The sequence below is a fragment of the Emiliania huxleyi genome, assembly GCF_000372725.1.
Source record: "Emiliania huxleyi CCMP1516 chromosome Unknown EMIHUscaffold_130, whole genome shotgun sequence".
NCBI lineage: Eukaryota > Haptophyta > Isochrysidales > Noelaerhabdaceae > Emiliania > Emiliania huxleyi.
The window spans coordinates 162,721-189,112 of NW_005201286.1; the positions used below are offsets into that span (position 1 = coordinate 162,721).

The following is a 26,392-nucleotide window of genomic DNA, read 5'->3' on the forward strand; positions in this document are numbered from 1 at the left end:
TCGGCGGGGTCGCAGCTGCCTCTGCGCGTCCTGGGGAGGTACAATAGTGTCGCCGCCGGAGACGACTCGACGCCGAAAGATCGGAGATCAAGCTCTGACAGGTCGCACGTCGCTCCTTTGACGCCGACGTGACTCACCCGTGCAGAGCGCATCAGGACACGGTCTCGACGCGCTCGGTACGACGCCTGCGACCCGTCTCGGGTCAGGTGGCACGACGCTCATCGCGCCTGCCAGCGCTGCCGTGCAAGTTGCCACGACGAGGTCGATCACGCTTCTATACGCTCGTCCAGCCTTCCTTTCCATCCCATTAGGCAGCCTGGGAACGGTGGCGAGCAGAGGCAAAGCCTACGAGGGGTGGTGGAACCACATGTCACGCCTACTCTGCCGGCTCGACCCTAGCCTCCGACGGCTGACTTTGAGGCACCATCATCGGACGAAGGATGTCGACGTGTTGGTCGCTCTCGCGGTAGCCAGATGACCTCCCATACTAGTATCATCGGCCATGGCCGCAGGAAGCGCGGGGGAGCGGGGAGAGCGCTGGGAGCAACACGGAGCTCCGTTGGACGCGTTTTCAAGACACAAGAGATTAGCGGGTCAGAGAGTGAATTGGACTAGCCTTTGTTTCTTTCTTAATTTATCTCGACGTGCTCCACAGGTGCTCCACCGCACACATACTATACACAGAGTGGTGTGGCGCAAAGCGGGGCAACCCTCCGCCTCGTGACCGCACACCGGCTTAAATACAAAAGAACACCCGCCGCCCAAGCCCCCGCGCGCAATGAATCTCGTTAGGCGCCGCCGGCTTCGAAATATTCGCGCAAGCGGCCCGCCTCCCACCCGAGCGCCCCCGGCGGCGGCTCGACGTCGTCGCAAAAGTACTCGCCCTGCAGCTGGGCCACGAGCGACGCCTGCAGCGCCTGGATCTGCTTTAAAGTCTCCTCGACGCCGCCTCCGCCGCCGCCTGCTCCGTTGCCGCCGCCGCCGCCGCCACCGGCCGCCGCGCGCGCCTGCAGGCTGCACGAACCCTCCAGGCACTCGGCCGGCGACAGCTCGAGGCGCTCGTCGCCGCCGAAGCCTCCGATGGGGCGCGAGGGGAGCCTGTCGAGCATCGCGCACTTTGCGGTGCAGGTGATCACCTCCTCGTCGCCTTGGGTGAGGATCCTGCCAGAGACGGTGACGAGCGGCGGCGAGACGTCGACGATGGCCGCCTCCGCCTTGTAGACCACGCCGGGCGAGGACGGCTTCTTGAAGCGGACCGTCATCTCGCTCGTCACCATGTCGGGCGCGATGTTGATCTTCATCACCTCCGCCGTCAGCTCGTCCAGCACCGCCTCGAGCAGCCCGCCGTGCACCAGCGTCGAGCGCCACCGCGTCGACGTCTCATCCTCCACCGCCGACCAGCCGCCGACCGCCTTTTGGGAGTACGCGACCGCCGCGACCACCTTGAGCGTCGACGAGTCCCAAAAGTAGCGCAGGTCGAGCCCGCGGCCGGCGCAGGCCGAGTCGCCGTGCGTGTAGCCCTCGTCCGCGTGCAGCGCGACGCTGCGGCTCTCGCCGTCGGCGCCGCCCTTGATGTGCGGTTGGCTGCTCTCCCAGAAGAGGATGTGCTTCTCGAAGGGCAGGATGTGCTTGGCCTTGTGCAGCTGGCGGAAGTGGGGGTCGTCGGCGGGGATGAGGCCGTGCGGCCGGTCGGGGATGCCGCGCGCGAGCGCCGCGTCGCGGTACACGCCCGCCTTTTGCCGGTCGAGCTCGGTCACCTTCTCCCACCACGGCGCCTTTTGCGCCGCCTCTCGCGCGAGCTCGAGCGCGGCGTCCGCTTCGATCTGCGCCGGGCTGCGCAGGTCATGCTTGGCCTCCAGCTCGCGCGCCGCCGCGCGCAGCTTCGGGTTGGGCGGCGGCGTGATCTGGCCTGCGACGAGACAAGCGCGCGAGACGTGTGCTCTGCGCGATATGGGCTTGCGAAAGCGCGCGAGACGTGTGCTCTGCGCGATATGGGCTTGCGACGAGACAAGCGCCACGGACCCGAGCGTGACGTTCTGTCTATACGTGCGGTGCAAATGGACGGCGCGCTTCGGTGGAGAGAGGCGTGGCGGGAGAGGCGGCATGGGGTGGAGCGCGGACCGCCACTCGCAAAGAACATTTGCAGCTCGGCCTCGGACCACTCGCTCTTGGCCTCGTCCGGGAGCGCTGTGGCGTCGCCGTTGAACTGCGCAGCGAGCTCCTCGGCGAGCTCGTCAAAGTCGGTGAACGGCTCGCCACGGGGAGGCGGGCGCATCGTGTGGAGGGAAGTCTGGCGCGACGGCCGACGACGCAGTTTCGCACCACAAGCTACAGCAAGCTGGGTTCCAACTTTTGCGGGGTATGGTATGGTCCGATCGCGGCCCAAAGGGTGGGGGGGGGGGGGGGTATGGTCCTGACCGCCCAAGAGTAGCCCTCGACAGGGGTGGGGGGGTATGGTCCCTCGGCCTCTACTGCCGCCGCCCCCCCCCGAGCATCGTGTGTGGCGAAACGGGAAAATTCACGTGCCGACAGGTGGCGTTTATTTTTGCTTGGCCGGACATCATGATGAAATTCTGCAAAAACCTGACCGGCCCCTGCCCTGCCCCTACCTACCTACCTACCTACCTACCTTACTTATGGGAAACTAAAAAAGAAATCACGGGGTGGGTGAAGGTGGGGTACTATACCAACTAAAGTGATGGCTGGTGGTACTATCCTGCAACCACAGTCCTTCCTGTGACATGGCAACTCTCAAGCCCTACAAAGATCAACGACTTGGGGAGGGTTGACATCGTGATTTGGGCGGAAAAATTCTTTTTCTGCTGTGAAAATTCCGGCGTGAGAGAGGGAAAAACCCGACGGGAGGGCCCAGACCCTACCCTACCTACCCCATCATGATGTCCGGCCAAGCAAAAATAATATACACCTGGTGCCGAGAGAGATTTTTAGCAATACCAAACATGCCGCGGACAAAGTTGGTTTTCTAAAATCTCTTCAAAGGGACAATCGAGAGCGCTACATCACACACGCGTGCACGGCGCTCGCGCGCGCGCGGCTGTCATCAATGTACGTCCTTTTAGCTTACTGGGAGAAGCGGGAGAGGGGCCCCTCTCTCATGTATGACCCCGGGCACCGTCACCACAGATGACGACGGAACCCCCGCGACCCCCCTCGGCGAAAGCGACGCGGCGCGCGGGAGTTGGAAGGTGCCCGCAAGGACTTTTTTGGGCAGGCGCTGCGAGAGTGTCGAGTTCCGGCGGTGCGAGCCGACCCCTCTCGCGCGGTCCCGCCGACACACGCCCTGCCGCCTCGGACCGCTCGCTCGCCCCACCCTGCCGCCGCACTCCTCGCCGCGCCGTGTCGCGCGCCACACCACCGCTCGAACGTCTCCCGGATCACTTCAGCCCGGGGCCGCGCACTCGGCCACCACCTGCTAGCGATGGCCCTCCACACCCCACGTCCGGCGCCCCCGCGAGACTGCGCCGGCCCGCCACTTCACTTTGTGCGCGACACATCATCGCCACTGTTCCCCGCCCGTCCCAGGCAGCACCGGGGAGCGAGCGGCGCGATGGCGCCGGTGGCCATGCCGGGCATCTCCAAGGGCCGCTGGACGCCCGACGCGGAGGGCCGCGCTCTCCTCGAGACGATCTTTCAGGCAGACAATTTTCCGGCGCGGCCGGTGAGGCTGCAGCTGGCCGAGGCGCTTAAGGTGAACCAGCGGCAGATACAGGCGCGGCTCGCGCCCGACGCCCCTCCCTCCCTCTCCCTGTCGCCCTCCCCTCTCCTCTTCCATCAGCGCGCCAGCGCGAGGGCTCCCTTTCGAAGCGCCGCCCAGCTCCTGCCGCCGCCGCGCAGGTATGGTTTCAGAACCGGCGGCAGCGGCTCAAGCGAGAGCAGGAGGGGGGGTTGGGAGGCGAGGGGGCGGCGGGCGAGGGGGCAGGGAGCGAGCTCGGCGGCAGCGGCCCGCGGGGTGAGGAGACGCCACCTCCGGGCAGCGCGCCGCTGTTTGGGATGCAGGCGCATCCGGGCGCCGGCAGCAGCAGCGTGGAGGGCGGAGGCGGAGGGCGGAGAGAGGCGACGCGGTGCCTCGCGCGGCTCCTCGAGTCCCGCAGCGGCGCCCGAGCGCTGCGCGGCGCGGCGCGTGCGATGCTGCACAACAACCCGCTGATGAGGCACCCGCGGGCGCCGTGCCACCGCCTGCTCGCGCAGCTCTCGACGCTCGAGATCGAGGCCGAGGCGGAGGGGGAGGGGGCGCCGCCGCTGCAGAGCGCGCCGACCGACGTCGAGGCGCTGGAGGGGCTCTCGTCCCTCTTCTACAGCAAGGGTGGCAAACCCTCCAGCTAAGGGGGCGCGCTTCCCTTCGAGCGCCTTCGCCTCCGCTCGGTTTCCGCTGCATGCTTGCGCGCCGGGGCGACCACACCTGTATCATGCGCCCCCTTCCTCTCCCACCCACCGCCCTCCCCGTGTCTTGTCTCTGTCGCCACGCTCCCGTATGCGCCTCTGTTGAGAGGTGGCTGGAGATCAGTGTCCGAACCCTCGCGCGCCCCGTGCACGCAGTGTCCCGCTCTCTCGAGCGCTCTCTCGCTTATCAGGCCGCCCGCGCAACCGCGGCCCCTCATACCATGTGCCTATTAGGAATCTCTCACTCTGTGTGTTTCGCACGTCGCTACTCACTCGCTCGTATATTTAGGTGTCTCTGTCTAGACGATCTCGGGAAAAGCTGGTAAGCTCACATACCGTTTTGTGCGTTTTACACACCCGGGGAGGGCGGGGGGACCCGGGGGACGAGGGCCGAGGCGGGCCCTCCCGAGGGGGCAGAGCGCCCTCTGTATAGCGCGCCCACCTACGGAAAGCCGTGTAGCCCGTTGGGCGTTGGGCCGTTGCAGAGAGCACACACCCGGCAGACACCGTGTGGAACGGTACCGCGCAACGCACACACGCGTGAGGGGATGTCTCATCTGTCGAGTGGTCCTCTGGGTCCATACACAGTAGACAATACACTGTTCGAAACTGTGTGGCGCTGGCCACGACCCCCAAGGCCCTGCCCAGCCGAGCGCGATCAAGCCCGCGCCTGCTGCCACTCCCGGACCATCCGGCGCCTCGCCCGTCATCGGGCTCGTCGACTTGGTCGCGAGCCAGCGCTCGATCGCCGACCGCTCGTACGAATGCCCGTCCGCCGCCATCACCGGGTCACTCATGAGCTCGGTCGTGATCGGGCAGATGAAGTCGGCCGGCGGCTCCTCCTCCCTCGGAGCCGGCGCCTCTGCAGCCGAGGACGGCCCTTGCGCCTCCGCCGCCCGCCTCCCCTGCCTCCTCCAGCCTCGCGCTCTCCTCGAGCGCAGCTCCGCCTCCTCCGCCGCCGCCTTGGGCTCTTGCGACGGCCCAGCACCGCCCCCGCCGCCCTTCTTCTTGCCCTTCTTCTTGCCCTTCTTGCTCTCCTTGGCGCGCTTCTCCGCCACCTCCTCCGCCAGCAGCTCCTCTGCGTGCCGCACCGCATCTGCCTCCCGCGCCGCCGCAGCCTCCTCGGCGGCCCTCTCGGCCTCCACCCTCTCGGCCGCCGCCCTCTCGGCCACTGCCCTCTCCACCCTCGCCTCAATCTCCGCTCTCTTCGCCTCCCTCGCCGCCGCCTCAAGGGCGCACACGCACTCGGTGTGGCCGTTCTCCTTGGCCCACTGCAGCGCCGTACGCCCGGCCGAGGTGCGCGCCGCTGTGTCAGCGCCCGCCCGCAGCAGGCAGAGCACGACGGCGGGGTGGCCATGGTAGCACGCAATGTGCAGCGGCGTGAAGCCGTCCTCCTCGGCCTGGTCGACCGCCGCGCTGGCTCCGACAAGCAGCCGGACGATGTCGACGTGGCCCTCCTGGCACGCGACGTACAGCGGCGTGGCGCCACGGCCTGTGGCGTGGTCGACCGCCGCGCCGGCCTCGAGAAGCAGCCGGGCGATCTCGAGGTGTCCCTTCTGGCACGCCATGAACAGCGGCGTGAAGCCGTCCGCAGTGTCTGCTTGGTTGACCGCCGCGCTGGCAGCGACAAGCAGCATGGCGATCTCGAGGTGGCCCTTGTAACACGCGACGTACAGCGGCGTGGCGCCGTCGTCCTTGGCTTGGTTGACCGCCGCGCCGGCCTCGAGGAGTAGCCGGACGCACTCGAGGCGGCCCTCCTCGCACGCGATGTACAGCGGCGTGAAGCCGCGGCCTGTGGCGTGGTCGACCGCCGCGCCGGCCTCGAGGATCAGCCGGGAGATCTCGAGGTGGCCCTCCTGGCATGCGGCGGACAGCGGCGTGAAACCGCCGTCCTCGGCTTGGTCGACCGCTGCGCTAGCCTCGAGGAGCAGCCGCGCGATCTCGAGGTGGCCCTTCTGGCACGCCATATACAGCGGCGTGGTGCCGTCGTTCCTGGCTCTTGGTCGACCGCCGCGCTGGCCTCGAGGAGCAGCCGGACGCACTCGAGGTGGCCTTCCTGGCACGCGATGAGCAGCGGCGTGAAGCCACTCTGCTTGGCTTGGTTGACCGCCGCGCTGGCAGCGACAAGCAGCATGGCGATCTCGAGGTGGCCCTTGTAACACGCCACGTACACGGTACAGCGGCGTGGCGCCGTTGACGTTGGCTTGGCTGACCGCCGTGCCGGCCTCGAGGAGCAGCTGGGCGCACTCGAGGCGGCCGTTCCAGCACGCGATGGACAGCGGCGTCCAGCCGTCCCCCTTGGCCTGGTCGACCGCCGCGCAAGCATTGACAAGCAGCCGGGCGATCTCGAGGTGGCCCTTCTGGCACGCGACGTACAGCGGGGAGAGGTGCGTGGAATCAGATGTGCAGGGCGAGACTCGATCGATCGACGCACCACGCCGGCCGGCCGGAGGGAGACTCACAAACGCGTCGCACTACGTACGCGGCGCTACCTCCATCGATCGATCGACCCCGGCCGCGAGCGCACCTACACATGCATGCCAAGAGGGGAAGAAGATCTCTCTCACACACACATGCCAGGGAGGGACGGATTTAGATACCAGGACTAGCCCCCTCCCCCCCTTGGCTGTTTCCGGTCTGCGTGTCGGCCCTTGTTTTCTTCCTCCCGGTGCTTGATTTCTTCTACTCTCGTGAGCTGTGAACAGACGCAAGTAAACCCGCTAGATTTCTTCCACCCCCGCCCTTTTGGCTCACCGGCTCACCGGCCGCTGCAGGGGGCCTGCGCTAAAAAAGGGCTGCTGCCAGATCGTACTCGAGGGTGCTGGCCATGGCTCCTCCTCCGGCTGCGGTCGCGCCGACGCTGGAGGCCGCCGGCGAGGACTCGATCCGTGTGGCGTGGGCGGTGCCGCAAGGCGTCGCCGAGCCACAGAGTTTTGCCGCCGTTAGCCTGCGACCCGAGGGCTCATCGCGGTGGCTGCGGGTCGACGCACGGTCAGGAAAGCTGGACGAGCCGGACGCTCTGCCGCTGCCGCTCAAAACGACGAGCTGCGTGGTCAAGGGCGTCGACCCGAAGGCCACGTACGTCGCTCGAGTCCGCCTCGGAGACCACGAGTCTGGCTGGGGCCCCGACTCGCCCGCCAGCAAGTCGCTGACGCTGGCCTCCCTTGCTCCGTCTGCTCCCGCCGCTCCACTTCTCGAGGCGGTTAACAAGACGAGCCTGCGAGTGCACTTCACGCTGCCTCCAGTCCGGCCGGACGCATCGGCACATGGCATCGTGACCGTTCATGTCAAGGCCGGCAATGGAGCGTGGCATTCTGTGGACGCCACGTCGTCAACTCTCACACCTGCGGATGGCTCTGGCACGGCCCACCGGGCAGATTCGCGGGTTGCTCTCGTCAAGGGGCTGGTGGAGGGTCTGAGCTACCGCGCTAAGGTCAGTGCGAAGAATGCCTGCGGCTGGGGTGCCTACTCGCCTGTCAGCGAGCCGCTTACCCTCGGCGCGGCGGCACTCAGGCCGATCGCCCCTGCTGCACCGCTTCTCGAGGCGGTCGACTCGACGAGCCTACGCGTGCACTTCTCGCCGCCACCAGTCAGGCCGGGCGATCCAGCGCTTGACTTTGTGGCGGTTTATGTCAGCGACGGCGGCGCGTGGCAGACTGTGGACGCCGCGGCTTCGACTCTCAAGCCGCTTGGACGGGCCTTCCGGGCAGGCGTCGAGTCTGCACTCGTCAAGGGGCTGTCCGAGGGGGTGACCTACCGCGCCAAGGTCAGCGTGCGGAACATCCACGGCTGGGGTGCTCATTCGCCGTCCAGCGAGCCGCTGCAGCTGCCGGAGCCAGCGTCACCAGTGTCGGGGCCAGCGTCACCAGTGTCGGGGCCAGTGTCGGGGCCAGCGTCACCAGAAGTGGAGATCACGGGCAGCAAGTCGCGCGAGGAGCGCGACGCTGAGCTCCGCAAGCGCTCGGTGGACGTCGACGCGGAGGATGACGCGGCCCCCGCCTCGCCGCGCTCCAAGCGGTCGAAGAAGGAGGGCGAGGCGGGGGCCGAGGCGGAGGGCGAGGCGGGAGAGGAGGGCGAGGCTGGCGGGGAGGGCGAGGAAATCGAGTGGCTGTCATCCATCGAATTGGAGAGCTCAGCGGAGGTGGAGGCGGACGGGCTCGGCACATCCAGCCTCGGACAGATGCTTCTCGACAAGGAGGGGCGCAAGCGCTGGACCGAGGTGACGGACGACTCCGAGACGGAGTCCACGGACCACGAGTAGTCGTAGTGAAGAGCGGATGCTCCTCACTGGCGACATTCTACGTACTACGAGACTCCTTTGTACGTGGTGGGAGCTCCCACCACGACGTGTTCTTGCTCTTTCATCTCTCTCGTATGATTGCCGTCTGTCTTTACGCGCATGTGTACGTACGGTACAGAGACTCTGAGAGACGTGAAAGCTAAAAAGCAAGTGTATCAGACAGAGGCACACTGAATCATTGCTCGGATACGGCTTTACCCCCCCTCTTGGCAGGAGCCGCCCAGCTTTCTTCAACGGTCGTACTTGGAGCACTTGGAGTGCAGTCATCAACCGCACGTCCAGGGCCGGGGAGCTCTAAGAAGCGCACCCAGCGGGCCGGATGAATGGCATCGGGTTGCGGGCAAGAGAGCCCTAGCCCCGGGGGTGCGCGTTCGCAGGAAAAGGGCCATAAAGTAAACACGGTTCTCCGAGGGTTGGTCTGCGCTTTGGGTTTCCCCTAAGCTGCGGAGCGCCCCCTCTACTCGGAGCTATATAATGGACACCAGACACGCACACGACGTACATCCCAACTAGACGTCACCCCTCAGGCCTCTGGGGCTCTCCTATCCTCCCGGTCCTCCCCCCGGCTCGCTTTCCGCTGGTCGGGCAGCAGCTGCGGAGCCCGCCTTCCCCTCTTATGATTCTTCGGCCGCGGCCCCACCGCCGTCTCGTCTTTTCTGCCTGATCCCGTTGACTCCGCCTCCGGCGATCCCGCGCCCGACTCCCCGGGCAAAGGCGGTGGCAAAGGGTCGCGTCGCCTCTCCGCCCAGGGAGGTCGGGCCGGCTCTCCCTGGTCGACGAGTCGCGCCCGCATCCGCGGCCTCTCTATAGTCCCTGGCTCGCCCCCCCCTTCCGCCGGCTCCTCTCCAGGCTCGGGGAGGCGTGGCCCTCCCTGTCGAAGGTCGCGGTGGTCCGGTTGCCCCTGCAACTGGTCACTTCCCCCGGTGAGCTCGTACGTCCCAGAGCTGCGTCACTCATGTACGCGACGGCAACACGCCCCCAGCTCGCCGACGGCGAGAGAGATGCCACGAGGGGTCGCGGTGGCGTCCATCGCCAGGCTCCCTAGCTCAACCGACGACCCTCGTGCCTCGGGATCGACGGCCGATCGTCATTGTCTGTCGAGTACGCGACGGCAACACGCGAACGGGCATGCTCCGGGGCAGATGAATCGTGCGAGGGTGCATGCCACCACCCGCCACACCGCTGCCTGTACCTCTTGCGCCCGTTGCCCCCCAAACCCATTGCAGCAGCACAGGCGAGATGCAGCGCGCAGCCCGTAATCTCATCCTGGACGCCTTGCTACAGGTGCGCTGACGGGCTGCGCGTGAGGCTGCGACCGAGAGGTCATCCTCACGCTCGACTTTGAGCCGAGCCCACCAGCCCTGTCCTGGGGTGTTGTAGTGATCTGGTGGGTAATATCAATCCGCTCCTGCTCGCGGGTTGGCCGGCTGCGCCAGCGGCGCAATCTCGGGGGACTTGTAGTACATCCCGAACTCGGCGACATTGAGGCCCTCCGCGACCAGAAGGGTGTCGGCGAGTGGAGCGTGGAGCAGCTGCAGCAGCTCTCTCTGCGACACGGGCGCGTGCTCCTACCTCATGGCGCTGCGGGCTCGGCGGCAGTAGAGGGAGCGGCGATTCCCTGCGCTTTCCGACCAAACCCCGCAAAAAGTCCGAACCCAGAACTCTGGCCGCGCCGACACTGCATGCAGAGCGCGCCCCAGAGCGACGCGCGAGCGGTGCCGACGCTGCAGGAGCTCGCCTCGGCGGTGGTCGCGCGCAGGATCGAACACTATGACTGCCCATCGCTGCCTTATGGAGCCGGTCCTGACTTCATTCGGCGCCTCGCTGCGGACCGGCGGTTGCGCGCCGAGACGCTCGCGCCGCTGCTGCGGTCTGCCCAGGCGGTCGACGACATGGAGAAGTGCCTGGGCGCGCCACTCGCCCGGATGGCGCTCGGCTGCCACGGCGCGGCCGCGCTGGCGGCGCAACTGCTGGCGTCCCGCGAGGCGCTGGCTGAGCGGAGGAGGGAGGGACGGGTCGCGCAGCAGCTGCCTGATGGCACGCGCCTGGCCGTACCGTCGCCCGGTGCCGTACCTTGGGATCATGGGAGCTGCGATTTGCGCGTGGAGGCGCGACGATGAGACGGGCAGGGCATCTGCTGAGTATGGATGTATGGTATGTGTCAATTTACGCTCTCTGACGCGTTGTGGAGCATGTTGCAACATGCAGCTGTACAGCCTGCGTGCGGCTAGTACACGGCAATACAAAATTCACCCCGCGTCGCAATCTGCAATCTCAGCTCCTTAGTCCTTACGGAGGCGTACGTAACTCTCGTCTCTCCGCAGCGCACAGGGACTTGGAGCCGGTGGAGCGGCAGCGGGGGACAGGATCAAAAGAGATTGATCCATCTCAGTCGACGTTGCTCACTCGCTCCACCGCCCGCGTCACCATGTTTGGATACGCCTCCGCGCCGTACTTGCCAGTCGCGGGCCGCTTCCATAAGTCGCTCGTCACGTAGCTCTTGACGAGCCAGCGATCGTTGCCGTCGAGCTTCGGCTCGAACGCCGTCCGGCCGTGGCAGCAGCGCACGTTGTTGAGGATGAGGCAATCGCCCGCCTGGAGGTCGACGTAATCGGCAACCTCGAGCCCGACCGCCATCATGCGCTCCCACGCCGCCTCCACCTCCGCGCCGCCCTCCGGACTGACCATCCGACCGACGGCGCCCTCGCCGTGCGCGCCGGCGTCGGGCACAAAGAGCGTCGCGGCGGCGGCGCGGCCCTCCCGCGGTGCGATCGGCAGGAAGGGCGCGCCCTGGTCGACTGCCGTGCCGTTGGGCAGCACCACCTGCGCCTGCATCTCGTGCTTCGAGAGCAGCGCCACGTCGGCGGCGGAGAGGCTCGCGATCAGCTTCTCGGAGTCAACCACCACCGTCCGCGCGACGTGCGACGGGTCCCCGCGCACAGCGACCAGCAGGAAGGTCTCCGGCTCGGGGAAGGGAGCGAAGACGCTCGCCGGGAAGTCCCTATGCAGCCCGAGCAGGCCGCACAAGTTCTCGACGCCGGGCACGGGAACCATGTCGCGGACGAGGCCGCCGCGGTGGCCCTTGTCGAAGAAGGGAGGCACAAAGGGGTGGCCGAGCAGCCGCGCGAGGCCGAGAGTCCACGACTCGGCCACCGGCACGCGCGGCTGTGCGAGCTCCGTGCCGATGCCGTGGACCGCCGAGACGATCGGAGTGTCGGGCGGCGCCTCATCGACCGGCAGCCCGGAGAGGAGTAGGGCCGCGGGCGCGTCGGCGCTGAAGGGGAAGTCGAGCAGCTCCGACACGACGTCGCTCGGCAGCCACTTTGTAGCGTGCGCAAACGACGCGGCGACGGCGCGCGCGGCGCCGGCCGGGTCCTCCCTCGCATTGTAGCTGTGGATCTCGTGGCTCGGGGGGAAGTGCGACCGCCACGACTTGTGGAAGCCGTCGACGTCCTCCGGCCGGATCTGCAGCCGGCGGACAGACTCGCGCTCTGGTGACGCGGCCGCTGCGGCTGCGGCTGCCGCCGAGACTGCGCCGTCTGCCGCCGGGAGCACGTCGACCGTGTAGCCTGCGCCGCTCTCGCTGAGGCCGAGGGCGCTCCCTTCGGCGCACGCCTCGGCCCACGCCGTCAGGTGCGGAAGCACCGCCTCGATCCCCGCGTCGGCCTGGTACGGCTTCCAGCCTTGAGTCGCGAGGACGCGGCGTGGCGCGGCCGCCGCGGGCGTGGCGTCGAGGAAGCCCTTGGCGCGCGGCACGTCCGACTCAGGCATGACGAGGGTGATCGGGCAGAGCGGCTGCGGAGGGCAGTCGCCCGCAGCGAGGTCCAGGATCTCCTGCGCCCACGGCCACCCCACCCGAACGCCGGGGCCCATCTCGCGAACGCCCTCCTCGCGCCACGCCGCCATCCCGTCCTCGTCGACAAAGAGAGGCAGGTTGGCCTTCATGTCGAGCGCGGGCCCGAGCAGGAAGAGTCGGCTCACTTTCTCCGGATGCCTGGCCGCGAAGAGCAGCGCAACGAATGCGCCAAAGGAGCTGGCGCAAATCGAGACGGGACCCTCCTCGGCCTCGCAGCAGGAGTGGAGCACACGCAGAGCGGCACTGATGGTGCACTGCTCGTAGGAGTCGCCGCCGCCGGTGATGTCGGGCGCGACCACCTCCACGCCATGAACGGCCTCGCGGACCTTTGCGAGGCGCGGGTGAGCCGGGCCCTCTGGACTGACACCATGCACGTACACGAGCCGGAGGGCGGCCGCGCGTGCGAGCAGCGCGACGACGAGGAAGGCCGAGCGCATTCTTCGACGGGCCCGCTGGAAAGTCAGGCGGCGATCCAAGGAGGGTGGCGAAGAGGTCGACCGCGCTGAGGGGTATGCGCGCTGGAGCGGCACGTCTGAGAGCGGCGCCTGAGGGGGTATGGCGAGGGAATCCTCCCGGAAACCGGCGTTTTTTCAGTGTCTCTTACGTATTTTTCATGTGAGATCAAGCCGCCGAGCTCCGCCAATCCCCGCGGGAGGAAAGCGGCGGGTCGGAAAAATTGGTCGGCTTTGGTTTTCGAGAAAAAAAATCAGCCGCCGGCATGAGCGGCGCCAGCCGCCGCGCCAGCCTCCTCCTCGCGTCCCTCCCGCTCTCCGCTGGTCTCTGGGCGCAGCGGCCCGTGAGGCCTCGCGGCGAGCCTCGCGGCCGCACACCGCGTGCGGAGCACGCGGCAGAGGCGGAGGACGTCGTTCGCTGCGTGCGCGGGAGCGTCGACGTCGAAGGCGTGAGCATCCCAGTCGCGGTGTGGTGCCAGGATTCGAGGCGGCCGACCGGCGGTGGCGGCGCGTGGGTGCCGACGGAGGAGTACGGCTACACGGTTGACATTGGCCGGATCGCCTCCAAGCTCCGCGTCGGTTGGCTATCTTGGCTGCCGTCGAGGACCTACTCGCTCGCTCCGGCGGGAGTGCCTCCCTGGCGCGGCGCGGCTTGCGCGTCCCAGGCGCGCGCCGGCGACGCGCTCCTCTTCGCGCACGGCTTTCTCGGCTCGCCGTTCGACATGGCGCACGCTTGCGAGGCGCTGGCGAGCGACGGGTTTGTCGTCGCGGCGCCGGAGCTGCCCGAGTCGCTCGCCGCGTCGTACGAGGCGCGGGAGGGCGTGACGCGCGAGGCCATCGTCGCCGCGACGCAGGCGGCTCTAGGCGACGAGCCGCGGCGCTGGGGCATTTGGGGCCACTCGGCGGGGAGCGGCACGGCGCTCTCCCAGCCGGGCGAGTTCGCACTCGGCCGCGCGTGTCTCGCGTGCCCTCTCGGCCGCGCGCTCGAGGCGCGCGTCAGCGATCCGCTCTTCCTCTGCGCGTCGGAGGGCGACGGCTGCAACCGCTTCTCGGAGACGTCGCCCGCGGACTCGCTCACCCTGGCGGCCGTGAACAAGGCGCCGCCCTTCTCGACCTTTGAGAGCGCCGACCTGGCCTACGCTGGCCCGAGCCTGCCCCGCCGCGGCGTCCTCCTCTTTCGCGAGGGCGACGCCCTGCTGCCCAACCACATCAGCTTCCTCTGGACGCGCACCAACGAGGCGCTCTTCGACCTGCTCTCCGCCTTCCTGCCGCTCGCAAAGGCGCTCAACCTCTTCCTGCTCGACTTTGACACGGAGAAGGAGGCGCGACTCGCCGCGCCCACCGCCGCGAAGGTCGTGCCGGCCCTGCGCCGCTTCTTTGGCAGGAATGCGGTCGGCGGGTAGGCGAAAAAAAGAAACTACTTCACAACGAAGCAAAAGGGCAAAAATAATTCTTTTTCGCGCGAGCCGTAATTCTTTTTCTGACGGCGCATTCGGGTGCTTGGTGGCCAGTGTGGAGCCTCGGGTTCTACACCCTGATGTCCTCGCGACGCACGCAGCGCTCGGCGCCCACCCCGCCGCCGCCGCAGTTCAGCTCCTACGGCGTCTCCGCTGCCATGTACAACCTGGACGTGGCGTCCCAGCAGACCGCGACACTACCCTCGCTCCCGCTGCGCATTCCTGCCGCCCTCGCCCCCGACCCGGACGGCGTCGCGCGCTCCAGCTTGATAGCGAGGCTTCCAGCGAACAGCGCGGCGCCTCCGCCAGTGAGTGATCCAGCGCAATCGTCGCCCGCCGTGATCGCGGCGCAAGAGCGCCACGTGCGCGCTGCAGAAGCGCACACGGCGGCTCAGGCGGCCATCAAGGCTGCACAGGCGAGAAATGCAGCCGCCCGAGAGGACTCGCCTGCTAGCACGGACGAGAGGCCACACGCACACCGGGAAGTACGCGCAACTTCATCTCTGGGGGCGAGATGCGGAGCAGGGACCCGTCTCGCCCGACTCCCACCGCCCAGGCGAGCTGCACGCCCGCGCACAATTCGCTCGGCCTCCCTCTCGAGGAGAGGCTGCCTCCTCCGCCGCTGCTCGGCGCTGAGAGGCTGGTGGCGGTGCGGCTGCGCGTCGACGGCGCCGCCCTCTCGCCGCCCCACCCGGAGGCTGTGTTTGAGGACGAGCTGCTCTGGAATGCCGCCGGCCCCGTAGATGCGGAATCTAGATGCCGGCATCTGGATGCGGTGACGCGTTCAAGCCTGCGGCGACGCCTTGCCTGAGACCGCACCACACAACCCGTGCGCCCGTGCCTGCCCCGCGTGTGCGTGTGCTCCTCCTCTCCCTCCCGTGCTAGGACTCTGCTCCCCGATATGTTCCGCGTAGGCCGGCGACACCTCGCTCTCGCCCTCCGACTTTGCGGCGGAGAAGGAAACGTCTTGCTCCCATCAACGAGCCGAGGGGTGAGTGCCCCGGTGGGTGGGCGGACTATAGGCGCGCGCGGCGGAGGAGCTGTCGCTGCCTCCACCTTTCGCGGCCGCCATCGCCACTGAACTCACCGCCCAGGTCGCCGCCGCTGAAAAGGCCGCACCGCCACAAGAAGCCACACACACACGCCCCCGCCCCCGAGGGCGGCTGCCCGTCTCTTCGTCTCACTCCTTCCGGGACGTGAGCAGGCGGCGCGCGCCGCCGCAAAGGCTGCCGCCGCGGATGCCTCCCCGGTCGAGGTGAGCTGGCAGGCGCACAGGCGCGGGCTCGAGCTGAGCGACCGGCTGCTGTGGCCGCCAGGCGGATCCTAGAGGGAGCCACAGGAGGCGGGAGGAGATCGCCGCAGCCCGACCCGCGTCTCCACACCCGCGCGGAGCCCCGGGCGCACGTGAACGAGGGCACACCGCCGCACACCGCCGCATACCGCCGCATACCGCCGCATCCTCGCACCGCGCCCGCCCTGTGCGTCCTCCCAGTCCTCTCCCTCTCTCCCTCCCGCCCTCTCCCTCAGGCGGCGGCGGCCTGACGCCGGAGGAGTACGCGCGGCAGATGGCGCGCGAGCTCCGCCTCCCTCCAGACTTGCAGGCGAGGCAGCGCCACCGCGCCAACCAAAGCTATGCAAGCCCAGGCCCCCGCCCCAGTCCTGCTGCCCCGCCGCTTCGCTCGCCGTGCCGACGCGTCCGCCCATTGGCCGATTGCTTCACCCCCCCGCCGCCTCTCGCCCGCCCCAGGCGGCCGCCGCGCTCGCTCTCCGCAGGGAGACGCAGGGCCTCCTCCGACCTGCCGCCGGCCTGTCCGAGCCGCTAGTGCCGCTTCACGCGCCCTCGGTGCGGCGGATAGGCGGCGCCGGCGCCGGCACGGCCGCCGAGTCCGACCCGCCGGTGAGCCTCGGGCGAAGGGCGCCGCGTGGCGCGTGGCGAGGCTGTTCACAGCGCGCACTCGCTGTGAACAGGTCCGGCCGGAGAGGGAGGCGCTGCTGTGGAGCGTCGCGCTGCAGCCCGCCGGCACCAAGCGAGGCGTGAGCGAGGCGGACTTGTCTGCGGCCGACCGGCGCGACCGCTACCGAAAGCGGCAGTGAGGAGGGAGGGCCGCGGGTTGGCATATTAGCGGCGGAGTTGCTTGTCAGCCGCATCCGCGCGCGTTGGGCTCGCGAAGCTCACGTGTGCGCGGTTGGGGCTGCGCTTCGGACCCGCTTCGGCATGCGATTCTTGGTCGATGATGTATTGTTTTGAACTTTGTTGGGCGCCCATGCACAAGAAACGTACGTACGTGAGCGTGTGTACTCGCTGTAACTTGTGACTTCACACTGGCGTTTGAAGCCCTGTGCGGGTGTGGGCCCCGCCGCTGTCGCCTCAATTCACATAGTTCATAGCTCGCGCTTCGGCCCTCGCTTGCCCTCGCTCGCGGCGGCTTGCGCCTCACTGCGGCCGGTGCCGGCGCTCCCCCTCAGCGCCTCCCTCCATTCGGCAAAGGCTTGCGACGCCTCCTTTCCCGACATGGGCTTGCCGTTGACCGTGATGGTCGCGCCCTCGGCGTTCTCCATCGCCCGCTGCAGCAGCGGCTTTGCTGCGGCGGCGAGCCCCTTCAGTGCGCGCTTGAGCAGCCACTTCGCCGGGTTCATACCCACCGGACCGATGAGCCGCTCGACGAGCTCAGTCAGCGGGTCCTCCGCCGCAAACAAGTCGTCGAGCACCTTGCCCAGCATCTCCTCGGCGCGGCGCAGCGCCTGTAAGGGCGAGCGGTCATAGGCCTGTGCAATCGGGCATCTCTCGGCCATCTCTTGCACGCTCGCGCTCGCGGCGCTCCCACCTCCGCCATCGCCGCCTCTGCCTGCGCCCGCATCTGCGCCTCCTCCTGCTCGCTCATCGCTGCACCGCCACCACTGTCACCGCCCCGGCCGCCACCTGCACGTTCACCGCCAAAGCCGCTGCCGCTCGGCTGCTTTCGCCCGCTCAGGATCTCGTACGCCTCGGACACGCGCAGGAAGGCTTCCGGCGACCCGCCCTTGTCCGGATGCGTGGCGATGGCGCGGGCGCGATATGCACGCTTGAGGTCCCCGCCGTCGTACCCGGCTCGGAGATCCAGCTCCTTCAGCGCCTGCTGCCGCGACATGGCTGCGGCGGCGTGCACGAGAACACAGAGCAGGCCCGCGTGGAGATGGAGCGATTTCATGAGGCGACGCTGTGCGAAGCCCGAAGCTCACATGCGGCTGAAACGCGCGAAGAGGAATTTTCCGAGCTCACTCACCGGGACTGGCGGTCTCGCAGGAAAAAGAATTTTAGGAAGCTAAGTCAGCTAGGCACGGTGGCGGCGTGCCGTCCTCCCATCCCTCCCTTGGGCTGTCTGTTTTCTTTCTTTCTTTCTTTTGACACTAGGCACGGGACTGGCGCGCACTGGCACTAACACAGGTACACCACGGGAGCCGCCTAAGCGACTCCTGCGAGGACGGCGAGGCAATAAGGTCCGTGCACTCGACCGCCCTCGCCGCAGGCGGAGCTGCGGCGCCGAAAGGCGAAAGAAGCCGAGAGAACAAGGGAACGGCAGGCGGCGGCGGCGGCGCAGAACGAGGCAGAGGAGAGCGACGCGACAGAGGAAGAAGCGACAAGCGAGAGCACGACGAGAAGGGGGCGACCGCGAGGTGGCATGAAGGTTGCAGCGAGAAGCGGCGAGAGACTGCGAAGAGAGATAGGAAGAGGCAGACTCCCAAGGGTGGGCGACGGCTAGCGCACCACACCCCTCTCCTTAAAAACCCCTGTGTGGTGGCGGCGTGCCGTCCTCCCATCCCTCCCTTGGGTTGTCCGTTTTCCATCCGCCCTCCGCGCGGGAGGACCGCCGCCGAAAGCACGACGACGATGAGGACGAGATGCCCGTCGACACCGCGGTCGACACCGCGGGTGGCGGCGCCGTCGCCGCGGAGGACGGCGGCGGCGGCGAGAGCGGCGTGGCGGCGGCGGGCGACCACAGCGCCACCGCAGGCCCTCGGGCTGAGAAGCCCCGCTTCCAGAAGGACGAGCATGTCGTCTACGCGAGTGAACACCCGGATGCGGACGCCGTCGTGCTTGAGGTCCATGCCGACGATTCGACCGAGTACTAGGGTACCCACTACTACACGATCATGCTGGAGGGCGCCGCCGGCGAGCGCCAGGTGCTTGAAGGCAGGCTGCGACCCACGGAGAGCGACGGTGGCGAGGCCCGAGGCGCGGCTCTGCACGACAACGCCAGCGACGCGGGCGGGCCGCGGCCAGCGGGAGGGGGGGGGGGTGGCGCTCGCCTCTGGGAGATGGACTCGATCCGTGCCCTCAGAGAGGCCCTGTCCCTGCTCACCGCGTCCGGTGCTCACTACGCGACCGTCGGCCCGTCCGAGCGGCTCGGGGTCTGCTCGCGGAGCTTCCCACTACTAGCCCGCGCTCTGGAGGACAAACACAACCCGCCCCTTGGCTGCGAGGACTGCCAATGGAGGGCGGCGGACCTAGACGCGACCGGCGACTGCATGATTGCCGCGTGCGCATGGCAGCTCCGCAAACTGCTACCAGAGAGCGTCCTGATCTCGCACGGGCTGCTGTCCATGCGCCAGCGCAGGCCTGGGACGCCAAGCGAGCCAGCGACAGGCTGCGCAGGGCGGTGGCCGACCACCTCCAGAAGCCAGGAGTGCTGAGTCGGCAACCCCGCCAGCCTTTTGCCCCGCCTGGCCAGGGGGACCCCACGACAGTGCGGAAGCTGCTGCTGTCGGTACACAGAGCCGGCTTCTCATCGGATGCGCCTATGAACGATACGCGCGACCTCAGCGATTTCATCCACGGGGTCCGAACCAACGCGGGGGGATGCGATGGATTTCTACTGGGTGTCGCCGACCTCTTCGGCGTCCCGATTATCGTCGACTCCATCAAGTTCGACTCGGACGAGCGGTGCATGGCGCAGATCACGTGGCCGACGGCGGCGGCGACGCCACAACACGTGCTCCACCTCTTCCTCCAGCACGACAAGCACTGCGTCGCCATCGCCAGGGTGGCCGCTGCTGCTGACGGGCTGGGCAATCGGCACCTCAGACCGAAGGGGAACGCACCGCCGCCCCCGGCCAACGCGCCACCGGCCGCTGCTCCAGAAGCGGCGATGGACAGCGGCGGCGAGGAGCCCCCGGCGGACGACGACGAGGGGCCCGTGTGCGAGATCATCAACGACGGCGCCCCGGGCGTTCCTCAGATCCCCGAGGTGCTGTGCGCGTACCCTCCCGGAGATCGGAGGGACACACCCGGGGCTCGGTGCTCGCGCTGCGGGCTGCAGGGGCCGCGGGGCTTCGGGCTGGCAAACCAATCCAAGTCCTTCAAGGCGATGGGCAAGCACATGAACGAGGAGCGGCAGGTGCACCAGCTTGGCTCCGATGTGCTGGAGTCGGACCTGTACGACGCCGGAGTCTTTCCCTGCCCGGTGGAGGGCTGCGACGCAATAGCCTGATTCAGCACATCGAGAAGGACCACCCGCGCTGGGACGGCGTCGACACCGCGGGCAAGAAGTGGGAGGGCGGGCGCTCCGAGTTCCTTCGCCACCTGCACCAGTCGGCCGCGGTCGGGTCGCCTGCTCACTACTACAACTCCGTCTGCTACAGGAGCAAGAAGCAGACGGCGGACGGGCTCCGGACCAACCACAGTAGGTGGGTTAAGACGGTCCAGCGCGCGGCCGCCAAAGAGGCCAGCGACGGACGGAGCGCCGAGGAGCGCCTCAGGGCCAGGGCGGCGGCGGACGAGGCGCGGCGGGCTGCCTTCCGCGACCGCGGGTCGAGATACCACATATCGAGCCCGGGCATCAACTACGACTACGAGTGGCTCCGCCCTTGGGCCGATGATCCCCGACTCCTCGCCGCGGTTAACACCGTCCGCCTCCGCCCCGACCGCCGAAGTGTGCGAGGCGAGAGTACTACCACATGCTTTACCACGCGATGAAGTACCAGCGAGACAACATGTCCAACCGCAACTGCGCCCTCGGCATCGCTTTTCTCGCCCTCGCCAAGATGGTGACCCTCAACCATTTACGAGAGGGCGGCAAGGCACGCACGGGGCAGGAGATCAAGGGGCGGGTGCGCATGGTGATGCAGGGTGGCCTGGAGCGGCTGGTCGAGGAGATGCAGCAGGAGGCCGCCGAGGCGGAGGAGGCGAGGCGGGCTCGCGTGAAGCAGGAACGCGCCGCAGCAGAACAGGAGCAGCAGCGGCGGGCGGCGGCGGGCCTGCCGGCGACGGAGGGTGGCGGAGCCGGCCGCAGCGCGAAGGCGGGGCCTGACCACGACGCTCACCTCCTCGCCGTCGTCCTCAGCCTCGCCAACTCCGGCTACCTCTCAAAGGCCTGCGCGCGCGCTTTTCCACCAACCCGATCGCCGACACGGGCCTCTTCGACGACGGACACGCAGACGGCACGCTCTCCGAAGAGCAGGCGCTGGCGCGCAACACGCTCCGCTCCCTCCATCCTCAACGAGACGGGCCGCCGCCTCCCAGCACCTTCGAGCCGGTACCTGAGCCCCTCAGGCGGCGTGAAGCGCTACGCGACCAACTCCGCCGAGTACAGGAAGGCCTTCTGGGAGGTCTTCCACTCTGTCCCCAAGGCGCGCGCCATGTCCGTGGACGGCGTCAGCTACGAGGAGCTCGAGTTCCTGCACTACTCGGGCCCGGATGTGAGGGAGATCCTGTTCGACATCGTGGCCGCCCTTCCGGGCACCCCGTTTCGGTAGCCGTTTTGCATTTAGGGGTTTAAGCTCTCTCTCACAACAGGCACACGCCAAGTACCTTTATTTGCAGAAAATGCACAGGCCAAAAACAGACAGACTTTCTTTCACGACCGTCTCGACTCTCGTGTACTGAACTCACGGCTTCCCCTTCCTCACTGTCCCAACCCCCACGCCTCGACCTTCGGCTTTGGCAGCAGCACAACCTGCTCAAGATCGCCGTGCCCCAAATCCGACCAAAGGCTCCACCGCGCCGGAGCTCCACACAGCGCTGACGAGATTGGCTGCGGAAGCCTCCAGTCGAAACTGCGAAACAGCGAGATAACGCGCGCCCGTGTTCGAACCATGCGTGCAGTGTGCTCCCAAGCAGCTCTCTATGAGCGCTGGGCCGCCTCCGCCGCCATCCTGGCTGCCGCTGCCTTGGCCCTCGCCGTCGCCACCGACGCGCGCCTCGCCTTGGCGGCGGCGATTGCGGCCTCCATCGCCGCCTCCTCCGCCGCCAACGCAGCCTCTTCCTCCGCCGCGGCCTCCTCCGCCGCCTCCGCCGCCGCACTCCAACGCGCGGCCTCGGCCGCCTCGGCCTCGCGCGCCGCCGCAGCCTGCCCCTCCGCCGTCTCCTCCTCGCTCGCCTCGCTCGCCGCCTCGGCCGCCGCCTCGGCCGCCGCCTCGGCCGCCGCCTCGGCCGCCTCCTCCGCCTCCGCCTCCTCCTCCGCCTCGTCCGCCGCAGCGTCCAAGCGCGCAGCTTCGGCCACCTCTGCCGACGCCGCTGCCTGGCTCTCCGGCGTGATGCCGAACCGGATCCTCTCCTCGGTGAGCGTCTCGAGAAGCAGGAGAAGCCTCGCCTCCTCGGCCTTCTTCGCCGCCTCGGCTGCGTCTGCCTCCGACGGCGCCTCGGCACCCTCCTCGGGCTCCTGCGACGAACCCGCCCCGCCCGCCCCGCCGCCCTGCTTCTTCTTCTTCTTGCCCTTCTTCCCCTTAGCGCGCTTCTCCGCCTCGACCTCCGCCAGCAGCTCCTCGGCGTGCCGCGCCGCCTCCTTCTCCTCTGCCGCCCTCTGCGCCGCCCTCTCCGCCGCTCCCGCGGCCCACGCCGCCTCCGCCGCAGCCTTCTCCGCCGCCTCCGCAGCCTTCTTCGCTGCCTCCGCCGCCGCCTTCTCCGCTGCCGCATGCTCCTCGAGGGCACGCACGCACTTGGCGTGGCCCTCCCCCTTGGCCCACTGCAGCGCCGTCTTGCCGTACTCATCGCGCAACGTCATGTCTGCGCCGTGCCGCAACGCCAACTCGACCAGCTTCTCGAAGCCGCACGAGGCGGCGATACTCAGCGCGGTGCTGCCGCCTCTGGTCTGCAACGAGACATCCGCACCGCGCTGGAGCAGCGCCTCGGCCAGCCCCTCGCGGCCGTAGGCCATCGCGATCATCAGCAGCGTCATGCCGCTAAAAGAGCCGTCCGAAAAGGCGCACACGAACCTCTCGTCGACCCGCCCGTCGCCGTCGAGCCACGTCAGCACCGCCTCCTCGTCGCCTCGCTGAGCCGCTTGCACAACCTCTTCTGTCGGCTCGGCCTCCTTGCCACCCTCGCCGCTCGAAGCAGAGGCCGCGGCACTCGCACCCACCGCCGCGTCTCCGCCGCCTGCCTCGGCCGACGGCGCCTTGCTCCGGACCGCCGCCACCGCCCCGAGGTACGTCCTGAAGGCCTCGACGCACTCAGCGAGGCCCCTCTCCTTGGCCCACTGCAGCGCCGTCTTGCCGTACGCATCGCGCAACGTCATGTCCGCGCCCGCCCGCAGCAAGCGCAGCACGACGGCGGGGCGGTTGAAGTAGGCGGCGTGCATCAGCGCGGTGCCACCGTTCTCGTCTTGCTGGTCGATGTCCGCGCCACGCCGCAGCAGCAGGTCGACCACCCGCTCTTTGCCGCCCTGGGCAGCCGCTGTCAGCGTCGTCCCGATCTCCGCGCCGTGCTGCAGCAGCACGTCCACCACCCGCTCGCGGCCACAGTTGGCTGCAGCGTTGAGCGCTGTGGTGCCGAGACTGTTCTGCAGGTTGATGTCTGCGCCACGCTTCAGGAGGAGCTCGACAGTCTGCACGTGCCCGTTCTGCGCGGAGAGGATGAGCAGGGTGCATGGAATTATCTTGCCGGCCTCAGAGGGTCCCTCAGCGAGAGTGTCCGCCTTCCCGCCTTCATTCAGCCACTGTCGCACCGGTCCCACGCGGCCGTCCGTAGCCGCCTTCAGGACGTTCTTTTGGACTTCACCACCCGGCGCGCTGCCAGCAGACGGCAGAGGCGTGCGGAGCACGGCGGAGGCGCGGAAGGGCGCGGCGGGCATGACGTCTTGGCGGCTAGCGGCGGCAAGCGAGCCCAGCACGATGGGTTTTGCGGACCGATTTCTTTTTTCCCAATTCAGATCAAGCGGAGGCAGAGCCTCGTGGCGCAGTGCCTTCCAGTTGCGCTCCAAGTGCGCTCCAGTGGGCTCCAAGCTACTCGCCACGAGAAGGCAGCATGTGCGGCGCAACGGCGCACGCCCTGAGCGAGTTGGCCTGTCCGAGGGTTTCCTCTCGCACCCTACCTGGTTTCCTTTCCGTGTTTCCTGCTCGTTTCCCTACAACACCCTCTAGTTTCCTCGGGAAACCCCGGGGAAACTCCGTGGAATTCGTCATTTTGGGGGGGCTCTGAGCCGTGTCTGAGGCTGTTTTGGGGCCAAAATCGGCAAAATACCGGGTATTTTGCGGGTATACCTGGAAAACCCCGGTATACCTGGAAAATACCTGGGTATCGTGCCGATTTCCTCAATTTTGCCCCAGATTTTGCCCCAGACCAGCTCTCAGACTCAGGGAAACTCGCGAGTTTCCCGAGGGAAACTCGAGAGAAACAGAATGGAGCACCAAACACCCTCTGGTTTCCCTGGAAACTTCCGGAAACGCAAAGTGCTGGGGACCCTCTGGTTTCCCTCTGGGTTGCCGGAAACCCTCGGACAGGCCAATGAGCGAGGCGTCGCGGACGCGGTCCATCCAGTGCTTTATTTATCGATGGCGATCTGAGCGACACGATGACACCGTTTGTCGTGCGGCAGGCCGCCGGCATGTCCTCCCAGCTCCGCCTGGCGAGAGGGAAAGATCAAAGAAAGAAGAAAGCGCGGCACGGACAACCCAAGGCAGGGATGCCGGGATGGGAGGACGGCACGCCGCCACCACACAGCTCACAGGGATTTTAAGAAGAGGTGTGTGGTGCGCTATCCGTCGCCCACCCTTGCGCCTTGGGCGTCTGCCTCTTCCTATCTCTCTTCGCAGTCCCTAGAGGGAAGGCAAGCGCCAGGAGGACGAAGAATTCTTTTTGCCCCCCCCCCCCCTCTCTGACGGAAAGCGCGCGCGAGATTTCTTTTTTATGGCTGGAAAGAAAAGGGCGAAGAGTAGTTGTCAAATTCACCCATGGGTTTCTTGCCGTCGTCCCTGGGCACTCCCAGCGGAGTCCGGAGGAATAAAATCGCGCCGGGACGCGGGAGAAGGTTTTTTCCCTCTAGCCCGATGCCGCCGATCATCCGGCCCGCTGGGTGCGCTTCTGCCTTCTCGCAGCTCCCCGGCCCTGGGTGTGAGGTTGCCAACCGCACTCCACACATTGGGCTACAACTAGGTAGGTAGGTAGAAAGGTGAAGAACAGCCAGGCTCGGACTGGACACCAACGCGGTATGGGTGGACGCTAGACAGATGATGACGACACGCACGAGCGACACACAGACACAAACAAGCTCACAAGACACACAGCCAGCGGGCTGCCACACACCCTGAGTCGGCTTACACATAACTCAAGGCCATACATATCCTCCCTGTCGCCCCCCCCAGCACTCCACGGTGCCAAGAGAAACAAACAAGGGCACAACGACACAACAGACGACAGGAAGTGACATGCGAGGCTAGAGCAGGCTTGCTCTACCTCCAGCAATCTCTCCGGCCGGCGAGGCACGGACGAGACCGTGTGTGGGGTCTAAGTGAGGTGTCTATGGACGCTCTCCTCACGGGCTAGCTGCCTGCGGCTAGCCCTATCTCGCACTCACGGGCAGTGACAATTCAATGGGGGAGTGTTTGCGAGCAGAGGCGCGTGGGCTAAATCTAGGCCGCACGTCGTGGCAGAACTGTAAACCCCACCTGGCTTCCTCCCGCTAAATATCGCCAGAGTTATCTTGCACCTCGAAGCGCAGAAGGGCTCCAACCTCCTCTCCCATCTGGCGCTTGCGTCGGGCAGCGTGGGCGCGGCATCCGTGACGGATGCGGGCCCTTCTCTCGCGGGATCGCTGGGAGCCGCTCGGCTCCCCACGCGCCGCCGAGCTGCAATGGCGCCACCGCAACGGCTGCCCCTCCTCGGCTCCCGCCCCGGGGCTGCCGAAATAGGTGCCCCGAGCCACCGTTTGCAACATCCGCGCGGAACGGCGGTGCTGCCGACGCCCCCCCGACCGGCAAACACCACCAGAAGGGCGGTGGTGATCGCTCCCGGTCAGTAATGTCGTCGTCGTCGCGCAGTTCCCTTAAGTGACGTTCGGCGCCCGGCGGCGCTGGCGGCCAAGAATCCGGATTTTCGTCTCTCGACGCGAAGATATGGTCCCGAGTCTCACTACTCGCCCCTCCATCCTGTAGGTCCGGACCTTGCCTGCTCAGTAGCCGCGATAAATCGTCGCCCTCATCGTCCGCGGTCATCCTTTCAGCCTCAAACGGGCCAAACGACAGTCTCGCCATCACCCATCTCGCCTCTCGCGATCGCGTCACGGCTTCCCTTGTGCCGCGAGTAGGCGTGTGAGTGATGGCCCTGCCACCAGGTACACGGCTACACCTCGGGACGCCGTGCTGAGACGGGTAGAGCCGCCCCACGGGAGCGAAAGCCGCCTCGCGCGCCTCAGCCCGCCGGGCCCCTCGGCGGCCAGTGTGGGGTGGATACGGCGGTGATAAACCCCCCTGACAGCAGCGCCTCACGGCGTGGGCTGCGAGGTCACTCGGGGTGACCCAGGGGGCGGCGGGGGAGCAATCTCCTGCCGGAGCAGCGGGTGATATTCCCGCTACTCGCTCGAGTTTGAGGTGCGCCGCGCCTCGCCTGTGTTGCCTTCCCGGCCGCCCCAGCCGCCCTCACCGTTCCTCATCCCCTCCCCCACCCCCTCCCCCTCAGGCTAGACCCTCGCCACCTCTACTGCCACTGTCTCCGCCACCTCCGCCGCCGTTTCTC

At 67.6% G+C, this 26,392-nt stretch overlaps 7 protein-coding genes across 7 annotated transcripts; 4 read left to right on the forward strand and 3 right to left on the reverse strand.

Annotated features, from left to right (window-relative positions):
- Nucleotides 1-788: 788 nt before the first annotated feature.
- Nucleotides 789-2,275, reverse strand: EMIHUDRAFT_226132 (hypothetical protein; the record flags this gene model as incomplete). Its single annotated transcript, XM_005788997.1, has 3 exons — nucleotides 789-908; nucleotides 1,137-1,909; nucleotides 2,122-2,275. The coding sequence occupies 3 exons, from the start codon at nucleotides 2,273-2,275 to the stop codon at nucleotides 789-791; spliced, it is 1,047 nt and encodes a 348-aa protein (XP_005789054.1).
- A 906-nt stretch (nucleotides 2,276-3,181) lies between these two features.
- EMIHUDRAFT_440508 (hypothetical protein) lies at nucleotides 3,182-4,735 on the forward strand. Its single transcript, XM_005788998.1, has 3 exons — nucleotides 3,182-3,260; nucleotides 3,547-3,730; nucleotides 3,856-4,735. The coding sequence occupies exons 2-3, from the start codon at nucleotides 3,569-3,571 to the stop codon at nucleotides 4,342-4,344; spliced, it is 651 nt and encodes a 216-aa protein (XP_005789055.1). The 5' UTR covers nucleotides 3,182-3,260; nucleotides 3,547-3,568; the 3' UTR covers nucleotides 4,345-4,735.
- A 2,417-nt stretch (nucleotides 4,736-7,152) lies between these two features.
- Nucleotides 7,153-8,384, forward strand: EMIHUDRAFT_362355 (hypothetical protein; the record flags this gene model as incomplete). The annotated part of the gene is made up of 1 exon (XM_005788999.1): nucleotides 7,153-8,384. A coding segment is annotated over exon 1 (1,156 nt), but the record flags the coding sequence as incomplete, so codon positions are not given.
- Nucleotides 8,385-11,089: 2,705 nt separating this feature from the next.
- On the reverse strand, nucleotides 11,090-12,994 carry EMIHUDRAFT_110109 (hypothetical protein; the record flags this gene model as incomplete). The annotated part of the gene is made up of 1 exon (XM_005789000.1): nucleotides 11,090-12,994. One exon carries the CDS (start codon nucleotides 12,992-12,994, stop codon nucleotides 11,090-11,092), a length of 1,905 nt encoding a protein of 634 aa, XP_005789057.1.
- A 281-nt stretch (nucleotides 12,995-13,275) lies between these two features.
- On the forward strand, nucleotides 13,276-16,560 carry EMIHUDRAFT_226138 (hypothetical protein; the record flags this gene model as incomplete). The annotated part of the gene is made up of 7 exons (XM_005789001.1): nucleotides 13,276-14,400; nucleotides 14,598-14,828; nucleotides 15,023-15,205; nucleotides 15,489-15,560; nucleotides 15,671-15,771; nucleotides 16,240-16,309; nucleotides 16,435-16,560. 7 exons carry the CDS (start codon nucleotides 13,276-13,278, stop codon nucleotides 16,558-16,560), a joined length of 1,908 nt encoding a protein of 635 aa, XP_005789058.1.
- Nucleotides 16,561-16,848: 288 nt separating this feature from the next.
- EMIHUDRAFT_110111 (hypothetical protein) lies at nucleotides 16,849-17,654 on the reverse strand (the record flags this gene model as incomplete). The annotated part of the gene is made up of 2 exons (XM_005789002.1): nucleotides 16,849-17,208; nucleotides 17,292-17,654. The coding sequence occupies 2 exons, from the start codon at nucleotides 17,652-17,654 to the stop codon at nucleotides 16,849-16,851; spliced, it is 723 nt and encodes a 240-aa protein (XP_005789059.1).
- A 691-nt stretch (nucleotides 17,655-18,345) lies between these two features.
- EMIHUDRAFT_110112 (hypothetical protein) lies at nucleotides 18,346-21,198 on the forward strand (the record flags this gene model as incomplete). The annotated part of the gene is made up of 5 exons (XM_005789003.1): nucleotides 18,346-18,546; nucleotides 18,577-18,627; nucleotides 19,176-19,907; nucleotides 19,940-20,341; nucleotides 20,377-21,198. The coding sequence occupies 5 exons, from the start codon at nucleotides 18,346-18,348 to the stop codon at nucleotides 21,196-21,198; spliced, it is 2,208 nt and encodes a 735-aa protein (XP_005789060.1).
- Nucleotides 21,199-26,392: the final 5,194 nt, after the last annotated feature.

What these genes read in the sequence shown, in the direction of transcription:
- EMIHUDRAFT_440508 (XM_005788998.1), top strand. Translation starts at nt 3,569, where the DNA reads ATGGCGCCGGTGGCCATGCCGGGCATCTCCAAGGGCCGCTGGACGCCC. An exon ending in TGAACCAGCGGCAGATACAG is followed by an intron (nt 3,731 to 3,855) that starts GCGCGGCTCGCG and finishes GCCGCCGCGCAG; the next exon opens with GTATGGTTTCAGAACCGGCG.